We start from the raw sequence: 27958 nt of genomic DNA on the forward strand, positions 1-27958 counted from the left end.
GTAAAGAAGGCCTTTCCTTTGCTTTCCTTTGTATGTCCTCTATTAGGGATGCTACCTCTCCAACAGTAGGAGTGACTTAAAGAGTGTTTAGGGTAGGCAGGGAAAAAAAGATTTAAAAAAAGTAAGGCCTCATAAATACGCTGTGAGGGACCCTAAAGAGACAGCACTGGGATAGCATAGTGAAGGGAGGGGCTTAAGTATTTTGGGGCTGAACTGGTTTTCCTGTGGACACCTGCTTTGACTTTTAGTGATATCTGTGCAACTATTTGGCATACTGTTTGTCTTTGTCACTACTTATGACCAAAACATTAAACATTTTGTTTTAAGGTGTGTTTAAGAAGTCTGATGGCTGGGTTGGCTTGGGCTGCTGTGAACTTGCTATTGCCTTGGAGTGTCGACAAGCATGCAAGCAGGTAACAGTGAACAACCAGGCTCTTAAGTACCATGGAGTGTGGTTTGGATCTTAGCTGTGCACGTGTCTTGGGCCTTGCACTCTTACCAGCTTTGGAGAGGTGAACCACAGAAACTGCAAATTGGGTATTTCTTGCGTAGACCATTTCTTTTTAGACTTTTGCTTTTTCAGCTATGGTCACTGCATATAAGACCCTCAGCCTTCTTTTATTCTTTCTTATCTTTCCCTGTCTCTGGATGCAAAGAAAGAATATCTCTCTTTCATCATGGTTTACGCTGAGCATGTTCTCATACCCCTTCTCTGCTCCTAAGGTGAGTATGACTCCTAGACTGAGTTATAACTTCTCTTTTATTTGATTCATATCTGGTCCAATTTAGGATAGGCCTCTGAATTCTCCTGCACTGTGCATATTTTCATAATAGTTCATCACAGTGGACTCATGGCTCCTCCATTCCAAGTGGTGAGAGCAGACAGTTGGGAAACTGTTAAATGGACCTGAAACCACAGCTGGAAAGCCATCTCTTATTTTCTTCTTCTAGAGACTGGTCTCTAGACAGGAGTGTATATGAGACAGGGTGTCACCTTCACTTTAACACAGTCCTCTGTACTAGCCTGAAGCAGCTCTCTTTGGGTACCACATGGCCATGTATCTTTTTCTGTCCTCCAGACATTGAGCTGTGGAGGATTTGAACCATGATGGGTCTAGTGTGCCAGAAAGTAGTTGCTGTCCCATTCTGCCTTTTGCTGTCCCCATCCTCATCAGCAGACCTGTTCTAAATTACACAGGCCTAGGGTCCTCTGGAGCAGGAATTGGAGCCACGGCCTTGGGACTGCTTCTCTAGGTGAAGGCTAATACACAGATTAACCACTCCTTAGCAGCTTTGTTTTATATAGAAATTACAAACTCAAACGTGGTTAATAACCTGCCCTTTCTGTGAGCATCAGTTTTGTCATCCATAGCAGGGATAATATCTTCTTAAACTGAAGAGAATTACATGAAAATAACTTTAATCAATTGCCTGGTATAAACCTTTTCTTTCTTTAGTTGCTTCCTCCATTCTCTGGAAATTGGGTCAGAATGTTTGATGTAAAAGCTTAGAATATGAAGGGTTAAAGAAAAAGCAAAATATAAGTGTCCTGGCAGAGCTTCACAAGAATTAGCTACAGCATGCAATTCAACTTTAAAAAAATCTCCAATTTACATTTCCCTCAAAGTCGTCCAGTTTCTGAAATAACAAAAGAGCCATGTTATTACGTGAGATTAAAACCATGAAAGTTAGCTTTAGTGGGATGAAGTTCTAGTATATTGGATAGTTCTTGGGGTAATATTTGTCTTAAAGAATTGCATGAAATTTTTTTGTTGTATTTTAGGAACTTTTAAATATTTGAGAATGAAGTTTTCCTTGAGGAAATAAAGAATAATATACCAGCAATTAATATACACTAATTTGTGTTCTTTTTTCTGAATAGCATGTTTAATAAATTAATGGAAAAATTTGTTGATTTTTAGGCATCTTCAAAGAATGATATTTCTAAAATCTGCAGAAAAGAATATGAGGTATGCATTTTACGAAAAAAATTTGGATAGACTATTCAGATATATCAGAATTGATGAAATCATTTAACATTTTAAAGATAGATTCATTTGTATACAGATTATCTTTTACCTTTACTAAAAATTTAAGGTTGACAAAAATGTCATTTACATTGTTTAGAAATATTATGAATTTATCTTTGCTGAAATAATTAAGTATTAATTTTACAGAAATACCTAAGTTTCACATATAAAGAGTTTAATCTGTTTTTATAACAAAGCAACTGGTTGTACCCAAGATTGTAAACTAGTTTTTCTTAGGTTCTGTATCCTGCCCCATTTCCTATTGCTCAACCCTTCTAGTTGTCCATTTTTGTAAACTGCCTTTAATCATAAAGAATAAGCAAAGAAGCAGAATCACACTGCTGGTGTGAGTGGTTTCAGGCTTTCCTAGTATCTTGCTCTTGGTGAAAAAAACTTAGGTTACAAAGACTGTATTAAACCTTGTCTCCCAATGGCAGGATTTCAAGCCCTCCTGGTATCTAGGTGATCGAAAGATTTGGTTGGGGTGACAGAGGTATTTTGTAGTATGTAAATATATGCGGAAGATTATCCCTGAGGTGAAAAAGTTCTTTATTGAGGTTACCTTGATCAGTTTCAAGAACCGCACTATTAAATGTGACAATTTCATTGTTTTTCATAGTATAAGGCCATGTAACTAAGTATACTTTAAGCATATGCCTCATTCGTTGGTTTTTTTTTTATCTAAACACCGGGATTCCTGTTACTTTTAGTAGTCTGTTTTCTTGAAGAAAGAATAACTCTTACTCAACTTTTTCTAGATTATAGGCTTGATTTTTTTCTCAAAATTTAAAATTATGTCTCTTGATTAACATTTTTAAACTGCTGAATCTTGTTTATCTTTTGTCCCTTTGTCCTATTTGCTAAGTTATATCTGTTCCTCTGAAAACAGATTTCCAAATTAACTGCAACTTTCCTCTGTTCTTACTGAAAGGAGCCTTGCCACAAAGAAGTGAAAGATCTTTCTTTCTTTTTTTTCCTTGCATGTCTCTATTCCTTTGAAATGACCAGTTTTAGTTTCTCTTGAACAGCATGGCTAACTGTGACAATTCCTTCTTTTCTCCCACATGATGTCTGACTCTGTCCATCTCCTGTAGCCTGTCCTCCATTATTTTAGTGTGCTTCCTTCTCTTGTCTGGATTTCTGCATTGGCCTAGGAAGTCTGCCAGTATGTGTTGATGAAGGATGGACAGGAAAGGTAAGAGAGACAAGCACCGTCCTATGATAGAAATATTAAGAATAGTTTACTTTTCCCAGTCTTTCCTCTTTTATTTGGCCAAGAATTAAATAACCATTTTCCAAAAATCTACATGCCAAGAGGATTCGTTTATTTTTATACTAAAAGCTGGCTTTGCAAATTATTTGAGATAATTCAGTACCTAGTATGATTTCTTGTATGTTATGTAGAAATAAAAAAGAGAGGAAAGCACTTTAATGTGTGAAAGGATTCTGTATTATAAACCCCCAAAATAATACCTGTCATGATTGTTGAAGTCTAGTCCATTACAAAGTGAACTGAGTAAATTTGGTGTAATGAAGCCTACTTTAACTATGTTGATTGTTTGTCAGTATTAGAATGACTTATAAAACTAGGCTTTTAGTATCTTTTCCTTAACACTGGGGTGGTCCTGGGGTGAACTTCTAGATGTGTAAGCTGTTCATTTAGGCCTACAATTCCAGAGGTAGTGTTTACCTTCAAAGGTGATTTTGTGTAGTTTGATTAAGATTCAGAGAATGAGTAATTCCATTTGGAAAAGCATTTATCTTTATTGGTAAGCTGCTGCAGAGTTCTATTTGAGAGAACTTACTAAGAACTTTAATACATTATTAAATGAGCAAAGTTTAAAAACCATAATGTCACTGAGGACTGTTTTGTTCTAGCTAACCTAAAATAAACCAGTTAAACATAAAGCATTATTATATCTGATTTTATAGAATCTTATACCTGTTTTATGCAAATCAACAAGTATTTTTTAATATGGAGAGTCAGAGTTATATTTTAAAAAGAGCACAAACTTTGAAGTCAGGCTTAGATTAAACTTCTGGTTTTGCTACTTTTAGCTATACTTCAAATACTAAAGAATTGTATCAAATTCAGTCAATCTAACTGAAGTATATGCTGCACAAGCAAGAGCTCAGGGAAATCAGAAAGCAAAGCAAACTTGTTAAGAGTTATCAGGAACTACTACAGTGAAGCCTGAAAAAATTGGTATAATTTGGGTAAGAAGACTACAAATCAAAGGTATATTAGCAAAAGTATACATGGCTCATGCAGGGGGAAGGACAGGCCTATTTTTGACAAAGAATCTGTGATTTGGTAGGATTAGATTTTGGAAAGATGACATTTTGGTGGATGATAATGAAGATTCTGTAAAAGGAGACCAGTATTACAAATAATAACACAGGCCGGCGCCGCAGCTCAGTAGGCTAATCCTCTGCCTGTGGCATCGGCACCCCAGGTTCTAGTCCCAGTCAGGGTGCCGGATTCTGTCCCGGTTGCCCCTCTTCCAGGCCAGCTCTCTGCTATGGCCCGGGAGTGCAGTGGAGGATGGCCCAAGTCATTGGGCCCTGCACCCGCATGGGAGACCAGGAGAAGCACCTGGCTCCTGGCTTCGGATCAGTGCGGTGCGCCAGCTGCAGCATGCTGGCCACGGCGGCCATTGGAGGGTGAACCAACGGAAAAGGAAGACCTTTCTCTCTGTCTCTCTCTCTCTCACTGTCCACTCTGCCTGTCAAAAAAAATTAAAAAAAAATAATAACACAAACAATATTTTAAGAACCTTAATCTGTTATTGCCTGCAGGCTGTTGTACATCCCCCAAACCATTCTAGTTTAGCTAAGAAAGAGAAGATCAAAACTAGAATGACTGCAATAGAATCAGGTATTCAAACACAAATCAGAGATTTGAAGGCAGAATCCATCAGCAGGATTTGTTATGATGGATTGAATGCAGGACATGATGTTCAAGGAGTTAGAAGAAACAGTTCTAAGCTTTTCAGCCCGTTTTCCTGGCATAATACTCTTCCATATTTGAAGGTACTATTTAGAACATCTTGTTCTGGCAACAGATCATATTTGTGCATGAAGCAATCCTCCAGGTAAAAACAATTTAAAATGCTGACTTAATTGGCTGGAAAGAAAATATGGAAGACTCAGGTCAAAAACTTATGTGAAAGGCAAGGATCCAGGGAGTTACAAACACCGAAGAAGGTGTCTTGAAGGCATTTTCATAGTTTTGTAGCTGCATGAAACTCAGAAATAAGAAGACAAATCCTATGTTCTGATTGAAGATGGGAAATCTAGTTGAATTTTCCTCCCCTTCCCACCAATAAATTTGGGATCCCAAAGAGATTATACCCTCAGTATTAGGGTAATCAAGAAATACGCTCATCTCTTCTCCTTCCAGGGACCGCAAGGAAAATGACCTGTCTCAAACTTTTAGATTTTTTCCATTGAAAAAATCATAACTGTAAGCTGGTCTTCACTTGATTTCACAGCCCAGATTTGTATTAAGTAACTATTTATAAAACCTCAAGCCCAGAATTTAGAAAAGCTAACGCAGATCCACTCTAGAGAAAGTGATTCCAGACCTCTTGGGATTTCTAGAGATAAAAATCTGAGGAAAATAATCAGCTCAATAGGCTGATTAAGAAACCAGAGTTAAGAAACCAGAAAACAAGGTTCATCAAACAAGACCCAGCCATAACAATATTAAACAGAATCAGCTTAAAGATATTCAGGTGCAGGCTGGTGCTGTGGCGTAAGGGGTTAAACCTCTGTCTGCAATGACAGCATCCTATATGGACTCTGGTTTGAGTCCTGGTTGCTGCACTTTGATCCAGCTCCCTGATAATGCTCCTAGGAAAGCAGCAAAGCATGGGCCAAGTGCTGGGCCCTGCACCCATGTGGAAGACCAAGAAGAAGTTCCTGGATCCTGGCTTCAGCCTGGCACAGCCCTGCTGTTGCAGCCATCTGGGGAGTGAACCAGCAGATGGAAGATCTCTCTATCTTTCTGTGTTTCTCTAACTCTGCCTTTTAAATAAATAAAATAAATCTTAAAAAAAAAAAAAAGATACTCAGGTATAGAAATTATCAGACACAGACTATGAAATGTTTATTTTAAACTATTTAAGAAATAAAATACAAGGAGTAGGCATTTTTGGAAAAGGACAAGAGATTTTCAGAAAATAAAGAATATAATAATTGAAAAAAAACCCACAATGGATGAATGTCTTTAGCAACTTTGATACTGTAAAGAAAGTTGGGGGCCGGCGCCGCAGCTCACTAGGCTAATCCTCCGCCTAGCGGCGCCGGCACACCGGGTTCTAGTCCCGGTTGGGGCGCCGGATTCTGTCCCGGTTGCCCCTCTTCCAGGCCAGCTCTCTGCTGTGGCCAGGGAGTGCAGTGGAGGATGGCCCGGGTGCTCGGGCCCTGCACCCCATGGGAGACCAGGAAAAGCACCTGGCTCCTGGCTCCTGCCATCGGATCAGCGCGGTGCGCTGGCCGCAGGGCGCGCGGCCGCGGCGGCCATTGGAGGGTGAACCAATGGCAAAAGGAAGACCTTTCTCTCTGTCTCTCTCTCTCACTGTCCACTCTGCCTGTCAAAAAAAAAAAAAAAGTTGGTGAATTGTAAGATAGAATTGAAAACATTTTAAGGAATACCAACACAGAGGGACATAAGGCTGAAAGATAGTTTCAAAGGGTGAGAAAGTCTTCTAATTGGGTACTAGGAAAAGGAAAAAAAAAATAGTATGAACAGAGGCAGTGTTTAAAGAAAGTGACAAATGCCCAATCAAGGTTAAAAGCAGAAATACCCCACATATTATAAACATACATGAAAGCCAGAGATCTCTAACACAGTCAGAAAGAGACATTACCTTCAGTGGAGATCAACAGTTGGTTTTCCAGTAGCTGCAGAGAAAACCAGAAGACAGTGGAAAGATCCTTCAACTGTTTTGAAAGAATGCAACAATCAGTCTAGAATTCTTATCTACCAAAAATGTTTTTCAAGAAAGAAGACAAAATTAGGATATTTCCAAGTAACAGAAACAGAATTGCCATTACGAACCCTTTCCAAAAATTATTCTGTAAAGGGAGTTCTGAAAGGTCTGCTTCAGACAGGATTCAGATACAAAAGGGAATGTCAAAATATAAAGTGAATAAAATATGGGTACATCAAAATACACAGATTGTATAAATTAGTAATAATGAAGTATTCTACTTTAAAAACAGAAAAAAGTACCCAGCAACACTAGCAGATAGACTGGGAAGGAGGCTTACAGAAAGTGGAGTATATCGAATGCTGGTTCCTTTCAATGTGAGCACCTCCTATTAGGAATACAAGACTAATGATGATGAAAGATAATGCCTACAGGCAACTTTCAAGTAACCTTGAACCTTGAGAGTGAATGAAACCTATGTGAAAGAGAAAGTATAGAAGCTGGGTTTTGAAAATTGCTGCTTTACGGAAACTTAAAAGAAGAACCAGATACTGATCTGACATTTCAGACCAGTGCTCAAAATGGGATGAGGTGTTCCAAAAAAGGAGTACTTCCTATCACAGGAAATGTTCAGTTCAAACAAAGACTTACACAGCTGGATTCACCAGCTGTGGAGGGGATTCTGCTATGGACAAAGATGTCTTACTGATGATTACCCTTCTGACTCTACTGTTCTCTTATTCTGACCAATATATGAGAAAGTACTTATTTCAGAATCATACCCATGTAAAACAGTAATAATGTTTTATTAATGAAGACACCAAGCACTGGTCTGTAGGAGTTACAGAATCACCCATCGTCTTGATGGTGCTACATGAACATGTTCAAATGGCTGAGCATGTTCAGTTACAGGTTCTTTGTGCATTCTCTTTGGCCCACATAGAAGTCTTGGTTAGGCTTCATAGGATTCATGGATATGTGGTGCTCGAACCTGAAATGATATCAAATTATTCAACAGCTAGAATTATATGAGCAGCAACAATCAGAATAGATACTATAAGTATTGCCAGACCTAGTGGTTGACTAGAACTAAAGTAAAAATGATCTCATATTTTCTATGAGGTATGGGACATTTAATATAGATTATTTCTGCATAAGCTTTTCCTAGAAGTTAGCTGTGAACATTTTCTTCTAACCATAAAAGTAGTAATTTAAAATTTTTTTCACTGTTGATAGTTTCTTCCTTTAATGCCAGAATAAACATCATTAAGATGAGGTGAAATAAAATGTTAGCAATGTAATGTGAAGCCTGGAGAATAAGAATTTATGGAAACAAACAAGGGCTATGAAAATAAAGGGCTATGAAAAAGTGAAAATAGTTTATGTGGGGAGGGGATAAGAATGGGAGTATTTTTAATGTATTTGAAAAGTACTTCCTCTATTTTGAACTAATGTGCAATAACTAAAAGTCAGGACAAAACCCAGAAAATTAAAACAAAAGGGTGGGGGCCGGCACTGTGGCACAGTGGGTTAATGCCTTGACCTGAAGTGCTGGCATCCCATATGGGTGCCAGTTCGAGACCCGGCTGCTCCACTGCCGATTCAGCTCTCTGCTATGGCCTGGGAAAGCAGTAGAAGATGGCCCTTGGGCCCTTGCACCCATGTGGGAGACCGGAGGAAGCTCCTGGCTCCTGGCTTCTGATTGGCACAGCTCCAGCCATTGCGGCCATCTGGGGAGTGAACCATCAGATGGAAGACCTCTCTCTCTCTGCCTCTCCTCTCTCTGTGTAACTCTGACTTTCAAATAAAAAAATAAATCTTAGAAAGAAAAAAAAAGGTATGGATTAGGCTACTTCCTATGGCAGTAAAATTAAGCACTAAAAATAATGCAATCTCTTAATTTTTTCCTTAACTCGTGACGTTAAAGTGATAACTTAAAAGGGATTATTCTCTCACCTTAATAAAATGGATTTTAACATTAAGGAAAAAACAATGATGTGAGGCTGACAAATTTCCAGAGACCTGGTAATGGCTGTAGGGTAATGAGGTAAATTTTAGTTTGGAGTTTATGAATCCATTTCATAACTTTAATGTTGGGTCTTATCTACCATTCTCTTAACACAGTGGCCTTACTTAAGTGTAATCACCTTTCTATTTGCTGTATGAGCTAGCAAAGCGCAAAGCCACAAATTTGCCATCAGACTTCCACGTTTTTACTTGTTTCATCCTTCTTTCCTGGATTCTTTTCTAGACTCTTCTTTGTATTCTTTCCAGAGGTGTCATTTTCATTTCTTCTCTTTCTTTCATACCTTTCTTTAGTACGTTTACTCGATGTTGTTTTATCAAGGAAGGTGAGAAACTATGAAGGAAAGTCAATAGGAGCTATTTTTATGAGGACTGACTTTTTCTAAAATATTGTCAGTTAAGTTTTAAACTGTAAAGTAGCTAATACAACTAAAATATTGTCTGCAGTGGGTCTTTGGTTCTGTTAGAATGCCAAGGTAAAATTAAGGCTCAGGATATTAGCAAGTGCTCCTTCAAACCACAAAAGTAACACAAACCACTCAGTACCACCTGTCAACACCCAGCTAAGTGTGTGAGAAAAGGTTGTTGCTATGTGATAATTGTTATTTTTTGGATATTCACATGGCTCAGAATTCATAATTGTGTACAGCAAGGTCTCTTTGCTGTCCTTTGCACCACAGCCAGCCAGCTCCTAAGGTCACTAGAGCTACTTTATGTGTATAAAAGTAAATATGAATATGTGGTCCTCCTCCATCCCCTTTTATCGTACACTTTGTTCTGCACCTGGATGGCGGTGTTTGGTGTATATTTATGTATGCCTACATTGCTGCACAGTGTATACTTGGAAAATGACACAATAAGATATTCTGCTTAAAGATATCTATGTATTCTATTTTGTTCCATTTTCTCCCAAGTTAATCTTGATTCTAGATTTATTCCTGGAAGTTTAAAGGAAAAGGGATGAGAGCAGCCCAATTTAGAGACGTGAGGGAAAGGGATGCCAGTACCAAAAGGATTCACTGGACAGCTAATGACTCCCAAGTGTCAGTGTGGTTGCCTCTGTGCTGTGATGGTTCTGAGAACAGAGGAACCCATCTTGCATGCCAGATGATTGCCTAGGCTGTGGTCAGCTATATTATATGTCTTTCTCCCACTCAGCTGAGGAAGCTCCCAGAATTGTCCAGATACAGTAAATAGAACACCAAATTAGGTAAAGTGCTATTGAAGTACACTGTATGGGAGAAGATGTGAGCCGTTACCTGCAGCTGATGAGCTCCAAAAAGAGCGAAACCTATTAGGTCCTGCAGTACTGGCTTAAGATTGTATAAAACCTTGATTGTCCTTCACATGTATTTTGTTTTCTTTTGTCATATTTGTTTTGTAGTTTGGAGAGGGGAGTAGCTCCAATTTAGTCTCTTTGCCACTAGTATATTTCCTTGTCAGTTCAGTTCTTCTCAGAATTTGCCTGAATTAGATCATCCCCAAGGGAAAATCTGATCAAGTCATATTAGTTTGTGACCTGGTCTAATCTTAAGTGACCTGAGTTTTACCCCTAGGCAGTCTAATCTACTACTGTAGCTTTAATTCCCCTGTACGATGACAATTCCAGAACCTACTTAGTTATCTTATTTTTATGAGCTCATGAGCCAATATTGGATATTTATACTTTTGATGTACCATTGGAACAACAACAAAATCAACCCAATTGATATTACTTTACCTTCTCTACCTCTCCTCTGTCCGACAATACCGTGTACACATACATCTCCAAAACTTGTAATTTTTCTTTTTTTTTAAGATTTATTTATTTTTATTTGAAGGTCAGAGTTACACAGAGAGAGAAGGAGAGAGAGAGAGAAGTCTTCCATCCGCTGGTTCACTCCCCAACTGGCCCAGCGGCCGGAGCTGTGCCGATCCGAAGCCAGGAGCTTCCTCCAGGTCTTGCTCATGGGTGCAGGGGCCCAAGGACCTGGGCCATCCTCCACTGCTGTCCCAGGCCACGGCAGAGAGCTGGATAGGAAGCAGAGCAGTTGGGACTAGAACCGGAGCCCATATGGGATGCCAGCACTGCAGGCGGCATATCTACCCGCTTGTAATTTTTCTTACATTTTTTGAGTATACTAGTACAGTCCCCTCACACAAACTAAAAGCCTAAGAAGTATTATCTGCTATTTCCTCTTTCTTACCTCTCACAAATTACCAGCTATCAAGTCCTAAAGATTTGCCTCCTAAATGTGTCCTAAATCAGTCTCCTTTCCAAATCCTCAGTTAATAATTGCTTTAGGACAGGCCTAATTTATGCCACTTTTCTGGAGTACAGCAATAGCTGCCAAACTAACTTTCCTGTGTCTAGTTTCTCCTCTTACTGGCTATCTTCACTTCTCCTAGAGTATGTCTTTGAAGGCCAAACTTGATCATTAAAATTTTCTTCCTTGAAACCCTTCAGTGGCTTCCCTGTGGACCACAGTTCAGGCTGCTCGGCCTGGTCTGCCAAACTTCTCTCCATCCCCCAGCTCTGCCCTGCTTTACACTTGAGCAGGCTACCTGTAATTTCCCAAGTTGGCCAGTTTTATTTCTCAGTTGTAGTGTACAACCTGTTTGTTCCACCTGGAATTCCCTCTTCCTGATTGCTTCCTAAACACCACTGTCCAGTAGTACACTGAAACTGGTTCCTGGCATCTAGGGAGAACTGAGTGCTAAACATCCAGGAATTTTTCCCAACCAGTTTATAACTGGAAATCAGATATGAAGCACCATGAGCTGGTCCCAGCATAGTACTTCCCCTCCAGCAGGCAGCCATTGCTTCACATTCTGGCGTGGATGGTGCGTCTTTGAAAATCTCCCTGCCTGTCCTTCTTCCCTCCATACAGATAGCATTGATTGCTACTTCTAAATCCTTTGCATGCTTTATTTTGGCATTTGTCACCGTGTAGTGTATAACTCTGTGTTTACATGGCTTTTTTTGTTTGGAACTAAACTCTTGAGTTCCCGGAGTAGAGTCCGTCCAGTTGTTTTTGTATCTGCCACTCATTCGTTCACTCAACATTCATTGAACCTATTAATTATCATTAATTATTAATTATCATTAATTAGTTATTAATCTCAGGATACACAGATGAAAAGATTGATTTAGCCACTGTCTGCAAAAAGCTCAGTCTAATGCATGGAAAGAGAGAAGTTCAAATAGTCCATTACAATATTGTGAGAGAAGTATGTTGCTAAAAGTCTGTATAGGACACATTGGAATCTGGGAGGAAAAACTCTGCACAGGGTAAAGGGAAGTCATCACAGAGCAGATAAGAATTAAAGAATGAACAAAAAGTTATGGCTCGTAAGTAGGTGCTGGAATCGGTACTTTATGGACAGAATGTTTTTTGGTTTTTGGTTTTTGGTTTTTTTTACAGGCAGAGTGGACAGTGAGAGAGAGAGACAGAGAGAAAGGTCTCCCTTTTTCCATTGGTTCACCCTCCAGTGGCCGCTGCAGCCAGTGCACTGTGGCTGGTGCACTGTGCTGATCTGAAGCCAGGAGCCAGGTGCTTCCTCCTGGTCTCCCATACGGGTGCAGGGCCCAAGCACTTAGGCCATCCTCCACTGCACTCCTGGGCCACAGCAGAGAGCTGGACTGGAAGAGGAGCGACCAGGACTAGAACCCGGTGTGTCGGTGCCACAGGCAGAGGATTAGCCTAGTGAACCGCGGCGCCGGCAGACAGAATGTTTTAACGGAATTGTTTCTACTCTGGACATTGGAATTGTACAAGTTTCTTTGTTTCAGAGCAAATACCAGTTTTCTGTTGAAACCCAGTATACATGTCTATGATCTAGGCTTTCTCTGCCTGAGTAGACAAAGCACTATACTTTTTACCACAGTGAAGTTGTATTGTAAGCCATCCCCAAAATCTGTAGCCTAAATAGTAACAGTTTATTGTTTCTCCTCAATCTAAGGGCCAGCTATATATTTCTAATGCAGCCAGGCTTAGCTGATTCCACCTGGGCTCACTGGTGCCTCTGCAGTCAGCTGGAAGGTCAGCCTAGGGCTGGCTGGCTTAGGATGCCCTTGGCTAAATCAGTTCAGCTCCTTTGCGTGTGTCTCTCCCATCCTCCAGCAGGCTAGCTCAAGCATGTTCCTGTGGCACTGTCAGAGGTCCAGGAGAGGAAGTGGAAATGTAGAACTCTGTGTTCAGGCCTCTGCTTGCTTCAAGCTCACTAATACCCACCAGTCCATAGCAAATCACATGGCTATGTCCAGAGTTAACGTGCAAGAAATAGATACAAGGAAATGTGAAAAACTGAGGCCGCTACTGCAGTTGGTCTGCCCAAGCGTGGAGTCTGTGCCAAGCTTCCTTCTAGAGCTTGTGTTACTCTCTAGATGCTACTTCCCGATGAATTTGCTTTTCACTAGTTAGGCAGTCTCTGGTGTAAACGAGCAGACTCTGACCTATTAGTCTCATTTCAGTACTGAGGGTTCATTTTTGTCTAACTACTGAAGTGGCATTTCTTATTTGAGAGGCTGAGGAAATTGAAGAATCGCTTGTGTATCTAGGTCATGATAATCTGTTTTACTTATATTTTAGTTACAGTTATAGTGTCCACAAGGAAAAAAGGTTAGAAAACCTGTCTGCTTTTAAAGGTCAACTGTTAGCCAGCGCTGCGGCTCACTACGCTAATCCTCCGCCTTGCAGCGCCGACACACCGGGTTCTAGTCCCGGTCGGGGCGCCGGATTCTGTCCCGGTTGCCCCTCTTCCAGGCCAGCTCTCTGCTGTGGCCAGGGAGTGCAGTGGAGGATGGCCCAAGTGCTTGGGCCCTGCACACCATGGGAGACCAGGAGAAGCACCTGGCTCCTGCCATCGGATCAGCGTGGTGCGCCGGCCCCGGCAGCCATTGGAGGGTGAACCAACGGCAAAGGAAGACCTTTCTCTGTCTCTCTCTCTCACTGTCCACTCTGCCTGTCCAAAAAAAAAAAAAAAAGGAGAAAAAAAAAAAAGGTCAACTGTTTAACCTCTCTGACTTAGCAAATGATTACTGGCTTCCTTGTATGAAATGCAAAACTTGAAAATGGGGGATATTTCAATACATCTATGAAAAGCAGACAAAATTTAATTTGTTGAGACCCTGAGAACAGAGTAGCCTCTCTACTTTTAACTAGTAGCCTAGTTAAATAGAAAGCTTTAAATAATGGTTCATAAAATGTGCTTTTTTTGGTTTTTGTTCAGAAATGATGAAAATATCCAAAAATCAAACCTGCTTATTTTTTTTTCAAGATTCTATGATCTGTGTTTATTGAGTTTTCATCATCCTCATCATTGGTGAGAACGAGGGAGGGAGCTGGAGTGGCCTATAGAAGAAGGGCAGTGGAGAGAGAGGACTACAGTAAGTGGACACGTAGAGAGGTTAGAGAAGTGCCATTAAAGTGCAGAGAAGGTGGCTGGGGGAGAAGATAAATCCATAGGGGCTGGAGGGCAGACCACAGCATGTGCGTCTCAGGTGTACCCCAAGGCGCTTGCCCTAGAGAGGGGCTCATACGGCCGCAGCTTTGATTTTCTGCCAGGTTAGGCTGCAGGTTACCTGCTGCCAACACGAGATGGGAGGATTTGTTGTGCTTCTCTAAAACCAGTGGGAGTGGGACAGAGAACTGGTGAGGAAAGGATTTCAGGATCAACTTTTTATTTTTTTATGGAAAATAATATTAACCTCAAGAAAGTGTTTATTTTTCCGTAACTTAAGTTGTTAATTTTAAAAGTAGAAGTCAAGTCAAGTGTTACTCTGTGGACAAAAATTCAGCCTTGCATTGGGTACAGTCAGAAAAATTATCCAGACTGTTCTCACAGGACAGTGTAATGCCACTGGTGGAGCAGTCTTGGGTCTAATCCTGGCTCTGCCCTTTGTTCGCTGTGTCCATCGGATTCCTCACTGGTTGGTGAAGGCTTTTGGATTTGAAGTTCTCCTGGGACCCTGTCAGCTTCTGTCTGATACCATGTTCTTTGGGTCCCTGAGGCTGTGGTAAATCCTTACATCAGTACCAGTGTAATTTTGATTTATTCTCCAGATTGGGGTGAAGGAGCTGTTAGGTGAGGCACATTGAGTGTGCTATTAGTAAGCAGGTCAATAGAGGCTCCGTACAAGGGAATGAGTCCAGTTACCACCTGCTTTTGCCACAAGGTGGCCATCTGATATTCAGAGACTTCTTTGAGCAGCCAAGAATCACTCCTAAGAAGTGAAGACACTGTTAAGTGAATGCTGTAACTCATTTTGTCTATGTATTAAACTCTGTCAGACTAATTGAGCCATAGTTTAGGCAGTGAAAGTGTAGAGTTAGCGATTATAAATGTAGGCATCTTTTATCAAAGTAACTCTTTCATTATCCATCTGTGAAATCACAATAAATGAAACAGAATTGATAACTTCATCAAAATAAAGGAAGATTCTTTTGACTCAAAATGGGTAAATATTTAAAAATGATATTTATTAATATTAAAGATGCTACCAGGAAAAATATGAGAAGTTCTTAGTTCAAATTCAGGGAGCAGGTGTTTGGCAGTTAAGATATCCCTTGGAATGCCCATATCCCATATCAGAGTATGTGGGTTCAAGTCCCAGATCTGTTTCCAATTCCAGCTTTCTGCTAATGCACACCCTTGGAGGCAGCAGATGGTGGTGCAAGTAGTTAGGTTCCTACCACCTTCATGGGAGACCCAGATTGAGTTCCAGGTTCCTGATTTTGGAGGTCCATCCCCAGCTGTTATACACATTTGGGGAGTGAATTGGTGGATGGGAGATTTCTCTATCTCTTTGCCTTTCAAATAAAATGAAAATAAATACATAAATAAATATTTAAAACAAAACCTATGCATGAAAGGTATATGAATGAACATTAAGAGAAATGAGAGGTGCTTGAGGAACACCTCTAAACTCTGGATGTGACATCAAGAGAAGCAACTGTGTCCCTTCTTGTAAAGGGGAAATTTTTTCTGTAAAGCAAATATTTTAGGTTTGCAGAGTATATGGTCTCTGTCTCTTCGACTCTGCCATTGTAGGATGTGTAGCATGAAATAACCATGTAAAATATGTAAACAGATGTGTTTGCCTGTGTTCCAGACAGGACACAGATAGGCAGCAGACAAGATTTGGTTTGTGTGCCATAGTTTATCAGCTCCTGTTGGTGAGTGAAAGCTGTAGTCCATAAGTACTTCCCCTTTCCAAACCTCAGTCTCTGGCTTCTGTCAAATTAAAAAAAAAAAAGAAAGAAAGAAAGACTGGATTGGATGACTTCTGACATTTAAAAAATCCAACTTTGGTTTGGATAATATTTTGTTGGGGCTGGGGAGGAGCTGTCCTGTGCATTATGGGATGTTTAGTGGCATCCCTGGTCTCTACCCACTATATACCAGGAGCACCTCCTCCCTCTTAATTGTGACAGCCAAAAATGTCTCTAGACATTGCCAAGTGTACCCTTGGGGGCAAAAATCATCCTCAATTGAGAAACACTGCTCTGGAGACTTTAAAAATAGCTAGAAGAATACCAAAAATGGAAATCAGGCATTGCAACCCAGGATAGCCACTAAGATAACAACATACTTCTTCAGCTACAAGGTCTGCAAATCCAAAACCAAAAGGAAAAACCAGCTTATTCGAAGGGGACAGTCAAAATTGTATTAAGCCAAATGGGGCTACAAAGTTCTTAGCAGACTTTTTAAATATGGATTTAGATAATTTTACAGTGTTCCTGAGAATAGTGAGCCCAAATTGAGGGCTAACTATAATGGGGAGCTGAAAAGTCAAATTAAAATGAGGAAATGTGAGTGAAGGGAGAGAGAAACAATATTATTAAAGAATACAAGGAATATTTGCTTTTTCACAACTCTTACATTTCCTGGGGAGGTCTCTAGCAGAATAATTCACCCTGGGTGAATTCATTGGCCCTCATCTGTGAGGCCAGTGGCTCGGGATGATAGATGATTTCCCTTTGACCGGGAAGTCAATTCAGAGCTTCTGTGTTTTCAGCCTCGGACTTAGAGACAGGTGTATGTTTTGGTTAGTTTTGTTTTAAATTTAATAAATCAAGTGTGGCTTGTTCTTTAGTGGGAGAAAAATGAATGCAGTAGCATCGCATACTATATATAAATGGGTATTTGAAGCTAGATTGTAAATATCTGTAAAACTGGTCTTTTAACAAGCCCACATCACCTAGCCAACTTGTAATTTAGCTGCAATTAAAAGCTGAAATCACCTCAGTTCAACAGTGAAGGGGTACTTGATTCCATCTGCTTTTTATTATTATTGTGAGTGATACTAATCATAGCTAACAAGTCTTGAATATCCAGATGGCATTATATAAGGAGTTTTTCATTTTTGTCCTGTTTGCTTCTTGTTTTCTCTTATTTTCCTTACAATGACTTTAGTAAAGGGTGAACTGTAATCTACACTTGATCTAAGCCAAAAAGCTGAAAAGTGATGTGATAATCTAAGAGCTCTAAAAACACTAGTTCTAGTCTTGGGCTCTGCCTTTCACTTTATGAACTAGGGTAGGACTCTTTCCCCAGCTAAGGAAGCAGTTTCTGCTTCCATAAAATGGTAGAGAGATTCCCAGAATCTGATCCCAAGACAGCTACGTAAGAACCACCTTTGAAACCTTGTTCTCTATTACACTCCCACATTCTGATTCTGTAGTTGACGATGTAAGGCCTGGGAAGTCCAGCTGATTCCATGGCATGGCCACTTTTGAGAACAATCAGAGATGATTGTTCAGGTACTTTCAACCCTCAAATGGAGTGGTTATGACATATATATATTTCCTTAACTGCCCTTTCTTAGGTCATTTTTTGGAAAGTGTTTTAAATGCTATATGAAGCAATTGAGATATACATTGTAGTACCTCTCCAACATATATGTTGACACAGCTTTACATAAACATGTTTGCTGTAATGTTTTCAGTTCATGGCTCGGGGTGATCATTTGGATCCCCAATATGAGTTAGAAGATGATTTCCTTCTTACCAGAATGTAATTTCATAGTTCCTGTGTCTTCAGCCTTGGACTTAGAGAACAATTAGTTTGATATCATGATTTCCATGTAATATAAAATGGAATAAAATTAGAAATTCTGTCTGGTTGTTAATTTCTGTTTATTTGTTTTTCTTTAATTACAGAATGCTCTTTTCAGTTGCATTAGCAGAAATGAAAGTAAGTATATTGTCAGTGGTCATACAAGCAGTCCAAAGAGCAAAACACAGTTGAAAGAACATGATTAGCTGTTCTAAACATTGCCAGCATTTGTAGCATTCTAACAGGCTGTTAGTAAAGCCATCTGAAGGAATGTGCACAGCAGGATTCTGGTAGGCTCTTTCCTCTGGGATGTTCAGTTCATTCCTGTATTCCAGCAATTCCCATGTCCTAATTGCAGATCTTAAGGGGCAGGAGGAAGATCATGGCCCAATAAGTAGGGTCATTTTCAAAAGTGAAGCACATCCACATTATCTGACACCACATGCCAAGCTACCTCCCAGTTCTCCAGCACATTGACTAAGTGCTTGCTTGGTGGGGCAGATGCCTGTACAGAAAGAGCTCTGGGGCATGGCAGGATATGAGATTGTGTCACCTATAAAGTGCCACAGGAGTTCAGAGGAAGGAGGGAAACCATCCTGCTGGGATGCTTACAAGTGACTTCATGGAGCTGCCGCTGAGGCCTGGAAGAATGACCAAGAGGAGACTGGAGGAAGAGCATTCTAGATGAAGGGCAGTTAGAGGTGGGAAAACACATCTCAGGAACAAACATTCATTTAGATTAGCTTAGCAGAGGATATGTCAGAATAATAAGAAACACTAGGTGTCACTACTTCTACCCTTTCAAACTGGGGCTTAGTCCAGGATTTTCCCAAATCTTGGGCACATAATCATGTCCTTCCACACTGGTGGAAAACCAGCCTAATGAAGGAATCAGAATAGGTGTCTTGTCCTTTTCTTACTTATCTCTTCTAGCCTCACTGTTCCCCACCACTACCCCTGGTTTATCCGCACTGAGGTTTGCAATGATAAATGTAGCCACTAATGATTGTTCTTTGTGATGAACATGAACTCTTCAGCAATAGTCAAAGTCGGTATGGTAGTAATTGCAAGTCAAAAACAGGTGGTGGGGCAGGTGTTTGGCCTATTTGTTAAGATGCCTGCCTCCCATATAGGAGTCCTGGGCTCAAGTCCTGGCTCCAACTCCTGACTCCACCTTCTTGCTCTTGCAGATCCTGGAAGGCAGTGGTGATGGCTCAAGTAATTGAATTCCTGCCATCCATATGGGAGACCTGGATTGAGTTCCCAGCTCCTGGCTTCAGTCTAGTCCAAACCTGATCATTGCAGGCATTTGTGGAGTGAACTAGCGGGTGGGAGCTTTCTGCCTCTCAAGTAAAAGCAAACAAACAAACCAAAAAAAAAAAAAAATTTGCTTATCACAATAGGTATGAAACAGTTTGCTGGCCCAGGAAACTGAGGCTTATTGTCCATCACTTAGTTTAGTTCTAGTTTAGTTCATTTGTATATGATTTGATCCTTCTCATTATTTATGGAAGTCATCTGAACTCCCTGCTTATTGATCTATGAAATTCACTAAAAACTCAATTCTGGTTCCTCCATATCCATCTCTAATAACTATCATGAATGTCCTATCTGCCGTTCTTATCACCTCTTTCTGCCACATTACCTTGGCTTCCTTCAGAACCCCTTAGACTCCTAGGAGGGTGGGTTTCTTGTTCTTCTCCACTATGAATCTATATCTCACATCTGTAACCCTAGCCACTCATCTGACTTCCCCAGATAATAAATGGCAGTCCATTGGTTTTTTTTTTTCCTTAAATATATAAATCCAGAGTAGTATTTATTTTGAATGACAGTTCCATGTTTCAGTATTGAAGCAGGGTCATACCTGTTGTGAGGTGAAGGGTGTCTAAGCACATTCTTACAGATGGTCAAGCTAAATAGAGCTTTTGGGATTTCTCTTTCATAGCTTTTGATCTAACAATTACATTTCTTTTTAAACATATAATTGTCAAACTTATTAAATGATCTTAATAATCTTAGTTTATCTTGGTCCTGTTTTTAAATGTGAGGATTTGAGATTTTATTTTGCTTTTGTTTGCTTTGTTTATAAATCCCCACAAATCTAACACAGGAAGAAGTCTTTCAGTGATTCTCAACATGGGTACTCTTGGCACCGGGGAGAGTTTTGTTTGTGTGAGACCCTCCTGTGCATTGAAGGACATGTAGCAGCTCTGACCCCTGTGCCCTAAAGGTCAGCACGAGTCCCTAAGTCATCACGATGACCAGAAATACTTCCACATGCATCTAGACTCTCCCAGGGGAATGATGCTGTTCCTGATGCACAATGACTTTCTTAAACCAGTGAGCACATGACTGTGCTTATGGTAGTGCTGGTTTTAGGTGCTCATCTTCTATGGCATGGTTTTATTTCTCAGATTCAGAAAGACATACTGTTTGTCATGATGGTGATTTAATTTTAACAAAAAGAGGTTTCCACATCATTGTCATCTCTTTTTTCCTCATAGTGGGCTCGGTTTGTTGCAGTTATGCAGGTCATCACACCAACTGCCGAGAGTACTGTCAAGCTATTTTTCGAACAGATTCTTCTCCTGGTCCATCTCAAATCAAAGCAGTGGAAAATTATTGTGCCTCTATTAGTCCACAGTTAATACACTGTGTGAACAATTACACCCAGTCTTATCCCATGCGGAACCCTACAGACAGTAAGTAAAGAGGATATATTTCTCATTTTAATCTTTGATCAAAGACTTTATAAAAAGGAAGTGATCCATTCCTGTAGATATCTGTAGTCTGGGTCCCTTGGGAAGCTCCAGACTTGCTTTGGTGTTTAGATTTGGCAGATTGGACATGATTGTCACAGCTAAAAGGTGCCAAGAAAGATGGGACTGCCTAGGGTATGAGGAATTGGGAATTCTCTAGTCTGAGGGTAGGAAAGTTCATTTGGGCAGTTAGATAATGACCATTAGAATTCCAAATATACACCATAGTTTTTGATCTAGCAGTTCCATTTGTCAGAATTATACAAGAAAATTATAACTTGCGAAAATATATTTTATTGATATATAAAGGATATTCATTGCAACAATGAGGTAAATAGAGCAAAATTAGAAATAATCCAAATATTCACACATAGAGAATTGATCATTATTGATTTAATTGTGATGTATCTTTATTACAAGTAAAAAATAGCGATGCAAATAAAGCAAATTACAGGGGCCAGCACTCTGGCATAGAAGGTTAAGCCTCTTGGGGCCAGCACTCTGGCATAGTAGGATAAGCCTCTACCTGTAGGGCCAGAATCCCATATGGGCACCAATTTGTGTCCCGGCTGCTTCTCTTCCTATCCAACTCTCTGCTAATGGCCTGGGAAAGCAGTGGAAGATGGCCCAAGTGCTTGGGCCTCTGCATCAGCGTAGGAGACCCAGGCAAATCTCCTGGTTCTTGGCTTTAGATCAGCACAGCTTTAGCCGTTGGCGGCCATTTGGGGAGTGAACCAGTGGATGGAAGACCTTTCTCTCTGCAACTCTGCCTCTCAACTAAATAAATAAATCTTAAAAAAAAAAAAAAAAAAGAAAGAAAGAAAAAGAAAAGAAAAAAAAGAAGAGGAAGAAGAAGAAGGTTAAGCCTCAGCCTGTGGTGTCAACATCCCATATGAGCACCGGTTCGAAATCCAGAAGAAGCTCCTGGCTGCTGGCTTTGGCCTGGCCCAACCCCAACTGTTGCAGCCATATGGGAAGTGAACCAGTAGATGAAAGATCAATCTCTCTCTGTCTCTCCTCCTCTCTCTATCTCTGCCTTCAGATAAATAGATAAATCTTTAAAAAGAAAAAGGCAAATTATAGAATTAAATGCATAGTGCAATACAATTTTAGTTATATACCTAATTATTCCACGTTATATATTTATTTCTGTGTTTACATTTTTTTTTTACCAATGAGCACTTCTTTAATTTAAAAAAATCATGAAAATGAGACAAGAACCTGATTTTTTAAAAATCAGAGCCTCCTAATGAACTTGCACCTTGTAGGGATCAAAGTCTCAGCTTTGTGTCCCAGAATCCTTTTTCTTCATTTAGAGGGATTCAGATTCTAAAGAACTATTGATCGACCAAACTGACAAAAGATTAATTTACAAAGCAGATGTCAGTTTTTATTTACACTGGGACATTGAAGACCTTTTTTTTTTTAACTGAATTTTACTCTCAGCAGCTATATTGATTCTTTTTTTAAAGATTTATTTATTTATTTGAAAGTCAGAGTTACACAGAGAGGCTGAGGGAAAGAGAGAGAGGTCTTCCATCCGCTGGTTCACTTCCCAGTTGGCTGCAACGGCTGGAGATGTACCACTCCGAAGCCAGGGAGCCAGGAGCTTCTTCCAGGTCTCCCACGCGGGTGCAGGGTCCCAAGGACTTGGGTCATCTTCTTTTGATCTCCCAGGCCATAGCAGAAAGCTAGATTGGAAGTGGAGCAGCCTGGACTCAAACCAGCGCCCATATGGGATGCCAGCATTGCAGGCGGCAGCTTTACTAGCTAAGCCACAGTGCTGGCCCCTGAAGACCTGGGTGTTTTGTTTTGTTTTGTTTTGTTTTTTGTTTTTTTGACAGGCAGAGTGGACAGTGAGAGAGAGAGAGAGAGAGAGAGAGAGACAAAGGTCTTCCTTTTCCGTTGGTTCACCCCGCAATGGCCACTGCGGCTGGCGTGCTGTGGCCGGCGCACCGCGCTGATCCGAAGCCAGGAGCCAGGTGCTTCTCCTGGTCTCCCATGCGGGTGCAGGGCCCAAGGACTTGGGCCATCCTCCACTGCACTCCTGGGCCACAGCAGAGAGCTGGACTGGAAGAGGAGCAACTGGGCTGAAGACCTGTTTTTATAAACTCAAAAGCAGGGCTGTATGCATTGCTGACCACCATCTAAGGCCTTTGAAGGTCTATACTGTGGCTGTGTGGTGAAAAGCAGGGAGTGGGGCATTTGCCACAAAGTGCCTTCATTTGTTTTAGAGGCAGATCTGTGTTCTCTGACATCAAAACTGTACAGTGCTGCTGCTGGCAGGAGCTAAAGAGATAGCAGCTAAAAGTAAATAAATAAATAAAGCTGAAAGAGTAGAACAGCCAGCTCACATCCGTGCTAATGTAGAGGATGCTAGAATCAAAGGCTACCAACAGATATGCTTGTATGAATTTCTTCCAAAATCAGACACCCAAGAAAACAATTTTGAAGAAATCCTCCTGGTTGAAAGTGTTCTCATCTTTTCTGTTTCTTTGTAGGAAATTAAAAGCATGAACTTATATCTTGTCAGTTTGTTACTTTATTATTTAAATTATAACTTAGATTAACAAACTTACACAAATACATCCCAACACAGCTAGCTGATATTTGTATTTCTCTCAGGTCAAGAACATAATCCTTTAGCTATTTGTTACTAGTGGGGTATAAGTCCACTGATCTATAATACCTTTTTCCAAGAATGTAAAATACTCTTTTTTTTTTTTTTTTTTTTTTTTTTTTTACAGGCAGAGTAGACAGTGAGAGAGAAAGACAGAGAGAAAGGTCTTCCTTTATGCCGTTGGTTCACCCTCCAATGGCCACCACGGCTGGCGCACCGCAGCTGGCGCACCGTGCTGATCCGAAGGCAGGAGCCAGGTGCTTCTCCTGGTCTCCCATGGGGTGCAGGGCCCAAGCACCTGGGCCATCCTCCACTGCACTCCCTGGCCACAGCAGAGAGCTGGCCTGGAAGAGGGGCAACCAGGACAGAATCCGGCGCCCCGACCGGGACTAGAACCCTGTGTGCCGGCGCCGCAAGGCGGAGGATTAGCCTATTGAGCCGCGGCGCCGGCAAGAATGTAAAATACTCTTGCCATGAGGACTTCTTCACTGTAGGGTGACCTTTCACTTTCGTGAGGATGGTGCTGGAGAGTCCATGATTAGGGACAGTAGGGAATTACGGTAACAGAGACCTTATCCATTTAGCTTCTCATCTGTTTGCTACACTGCAGAGTAATGGAGAGAGAATTTTGTAGGCCCTCTATACTGCAGATATTGACAGAGTTGTTAATGGTTTCCACTGCACCGCCCTGTTCTCTTCTGAGCAGCGCATGATATAAAACCAGCTAATGAAGCCACTTACCTTCTGAAAACGTAGGTTTATATTGCTGCGACAGAGCTGAAGACCATGCTTGCCAAACTGCCTGCAAGAGAATTCTGATGTCTAAGAAAACAGAGATGGAGATTGTTGATGGCCTCATCGAAGGCTGCAAGACCCAGCCCTTGCCTCAAGATCCCCTGTGGCAGTGCTTCCTTGAAAGCTCTCAGTCTGTTCACCCTGGTGTCACGGTACACCCGCCTCCCTCTACAGGCCTGGATGGGGCCAAGTTGCATTGCTGTTCTAAGGCAAACACTTCAACATGTAGGTCAGTATCTCATTTTCCAGTATTAAAATCAGCTTTTAAGCTTAGCAAGTGTGTTTTATATTCTTCCATTATGTGGGTTTAGCATTTAGAAGAGATAAAAATCTTTCATTCTCTCATCCAGTAAATATTTATTGAACATTGTATGTATAAAACATTATTTTGTATGTTGAGTGCTAATAGCACTATGTTTAAAGGCATGAAAAATTGTTTTAACAGGGTAATACATAAAGATGATGCAGTGTGAATTCTGCCCTGATAGAGATATTTAAGTAAGTTTATGATTTAGAAGATGTTTTGATCTGACATCTAAAGGATATTCTCTTTATTGTGAAACTTTGAACTTAACCAAATTTTTTTGTATTGGATATCCTTGGTTAACATTTACAGCCCAAGTTGGATAGCATTGTATTGGCATTCATTACGGTGATACACTTAGGGATAAAAAATTAACAATACAAATATAGAGTGGAGAAAACACCATCTGTGGACAAGAGTAAGTGGAGATAACTAAAGTCATGGTAGAACACAGATGAAATAGAAGTTTGCTATATTAGAGATATGTTTGGGTGAAAAGAACCACATGTAGGATATCCTAAAGTGAGTATGAGATACAACTGTGGTTTCTAAACTGGATGAACCATAAGTAAGATGTGTGCCTTGAATAGCTCATCAAACTTTACCAAAGATGGAGAAAAAAAATCTGAAAAATATTCAAAGTAAATTCACTGAAGGGCTTAAGGGGAAAGAAATCGGCCCTGTAATTAAGGCAATTGAATAGCTAATAGAAGTTAATAAATGTATTTGTGGGAGGGATGCTGAGTAGTTCTTTGAACGGCCACAAGAGTTCTTGCCTTCATAGTCTCTGGAGACTGGAATGGCTGTGTAGTCCCAGAAGAACTTCAGTAGGAAATGCTGTTTCCTCTCTCTTACCTTGATGCAAAGTATTATGGTTTGCTAATGCTTTCATTTCCATTAGATTTGATCTTCATGAAATCTTATAAGATAACTGGATAATTTGTTTAATTCTTGTGTTGCATATAAAAAACTAACTCTAAGATGTCAAATAATTTGTCCAATGGAAATACAAAATCTATGGATAGGGAAAGCACTGGTTTTCAGATCAAGTTCTGTCTTGATCTTGGCTTCCTCATTCCCATGAAGTAAGAGTTCCACTGAGACAGGGACCTGTCCTGTTTATTCTCTACTACATAGCCAATGCCGTGAGCAGGCCCTTGCACAAAATAGGCGCTCCGTGAATAGTGGCAAGGCAATGAGCAAACAAAAGCGAAGATGCCCTCTTCATAGAGAGGATTATGAAAGTCAAAGAAAATGTTGACTTGTGACTTTGTATATTTCAATAATATGAAAATTTTATATAATATGCATGTATTTTATAAATAAAATTAAGCTAATGAATATAATATGGTAAAGCACTTTGGAAATGGTACAGATACTGTCTTAGCTATACACACACTTAAGTTGGTTTGTAATCACTGGGTAATGAAAATAAGAATGTCATACATTAACTGCAGTAGTAAATAGATGTTTTGGAATATTTAAAGGGAAATAGTTGACTTTGAGATAATTGTTCAGGGAGACACTAGTGAGCCCTAAGACTGACAGATTTCTTAAAGAAGCTTGAGAACCATGTCACAGTTTTGTCTGCTGTGATTGGACATAAATATAGGGGAGTACATCTTGGTCAGGTAGAACTATGTGCTTTTCTTTAAAGGAGACAGGGAGAGCAGAGGCCAGAAAGATGTAAAGGGAAATAATTGTGCTAAGAACTAATGATTTATAAATACTGTAGTTGAACATTAAATTTAGCACTGAACTTTCTAACAACTGTGCAAAAAGGGAAGAGATGAATGATAAAAGAAGGGCCTGTTTTTCATGCAAAAAATTACTTTTTCTGTTCCTAAGTTCTAGGAGATAGTTGTCTTTTGTACTTTTTTTTTGGCATATATTTTCCAGAATATATAGGTCACAGGGTTCAAGTTTTAGGCAAGTCAGATATTTATTCATTTGGCTCATTTCTGTTTATGCATTTATGTTTTTGTTTCAGGGAGCTGTGCACTAAACTTTACAGCATGAGCTGGGGCAATACACAGAGTTGGCAAGAGTTTGATCGCTTTTGTGAATATAATCCAGTGGAAGTGTCCATGTTGACCTGTTTAGCAGATGTTCGGGAACCTTGCCAGTTGGGCTGTAGAAACCTTACTTACTGTACTAATTTCAACAACAGGTAGGAATAAATCATTATACATCAAATGGAAGTATTTTATTAATTATCTGGTTTTTAAATAAGTGAAAACACCACTTTCTCTCTGATTTTGTTCCTGCTTGGTGAAAAGAAAGCTGTAATTCTTTATTATTTCATTTTTATTTTTAAAATGTTTATTCATTTATTTTTATCTATTTGCAAGGCAGAGCAATAGAGAGTAAGAGATCTTTCATCTGCTGGTTCACTCCCCTAATGTATGCAAAAGCCACAGCTAGGCCAGGTCAGAGCCGGGAGCCTGGAATCATATCCTGATCTTTGACATAGGTGAAAATTGCCATGTGCTTGAACCATCACCTGCTGCCTTCCAAGTTGCATTAACAAGAGACTGGATCAGAAGTGGAGGCAGGCCTTGATCCCAGGCAGTCTGATAGGGGATGCAGTCATCCCAAGTGGTGGCTTAACCATTATACTACAATGCCCACCCCTATGATATCATCCTATTCCACCCAGTAAACCACCTTAGGGAAAGGAAACACTATTACAATGTCTCTTCTAATCTAGAGATAACTTCAAGCTTCTGGAATTCAAAGAATCAGCTCCCTCTTCCTTCAACTGCACCACCAGTGGAAACAATCATTGTAGAATAAGTTTTTGTGAACTATTTGGCCATCCAAATGTCTCCCTGAGATCAGTTTACTTTCAAAGTCTTTCAGACTGGTTGAGGTTCCTGCTCAGTGAGTCCCCTGTTGCATTCAAAGCCGTTTCGTTACAGAAACATTCAAGTAAGTGTTTCTCTGAGGTGTCACATTTAGTAGGAAAAAATGAAGGGCAAAAACTGAACCTTGGGATATATCTATAGCTAATGGCTGAAGAAACAGTGAAGAAAACAGAAAAGGGGCATCCAGAAGCATGGATGAGAGAGCTCACTGTCAGAGAAAACGGAGAGAGAGAGTTTCTGGAAAGTGGGGCTGGTCTTGTGATCTGCAGCCCAGAGATCAAGAAAGCAAAAGGGAAGAGAAGCATTCAGTTGGGCCAGAGGGAAGTCCTAGATATTTGATTCAGATGATGTTGTTGACCTCAAGCTAATACAGTCCTATCCTTTTAAAAGTATTCAGAGTATTTATTACTTTGAGTAGGAAAATTGAGATGTCTTTACAGCTGCTGATAGAGTGTTAGCTGATAAGGACCTAGCTCAGAGATCAAGTAAATCTGAATTCTGTGAAATGTTTGAGGTTAACCTTGAGCACATGGATCTGGTTTCTGGTGGAGGTGGACAAGCTTGTGTAGAATAACACCC

At 40.3% G+C, this 27958-nt stretch overlaps 1 protein-coding gene across 7 annotated transcripts in view; it reads left to right on the forward strand.

The window, feature by feature from the left end:
- Nucleotides 1–27958, forward strand: part of RECK (reversion inducing cysteine rich protein with kazal motifs) — an 84454-nt gene that overhangs the window by 20856 nt on the left and 35640 nt on the right. For 2 of the 7 annotated variants that reach the window (XM_051851404.2, XM_051851340.2), the window contains 7 exons: nucleotides 328–413; nucleotides 661–723; nucleotides 1923–1970; nucleotides 18136–18169; nucleotides 20539–20736; nucleotides 24170–24437; nucleotides 26503–26682. In XM_051851404.2, the coding sequence (XP_051707364.1) occupies nucleotides 328–413; nucleotides 661–723; nucleotides 1923–1970; nucleotides 18136–18169; nucleotides 20539–20736; nucleotides 24170–24437; nucleotides 26503–26682 (877 nt within the window). 7 annotated transcript variants of the gene reach the window in all.

This window comes from Oryctolagus cuniculus, chromosome 1, assembly GCF_964237555.1.
Source record: "Oryctolagus cuniculus chromosome 1, mOryCun1.1, whole genome shotgun sequence".
In the NCBI taxonomy this organism is placed as follows: domain Eukaryota; kingdom Metazoa; phylum Chordata; class Mammalia; order Lagomorpha; family Leporidae; genus Oryctolagus; species Oryctolagus cuniculus.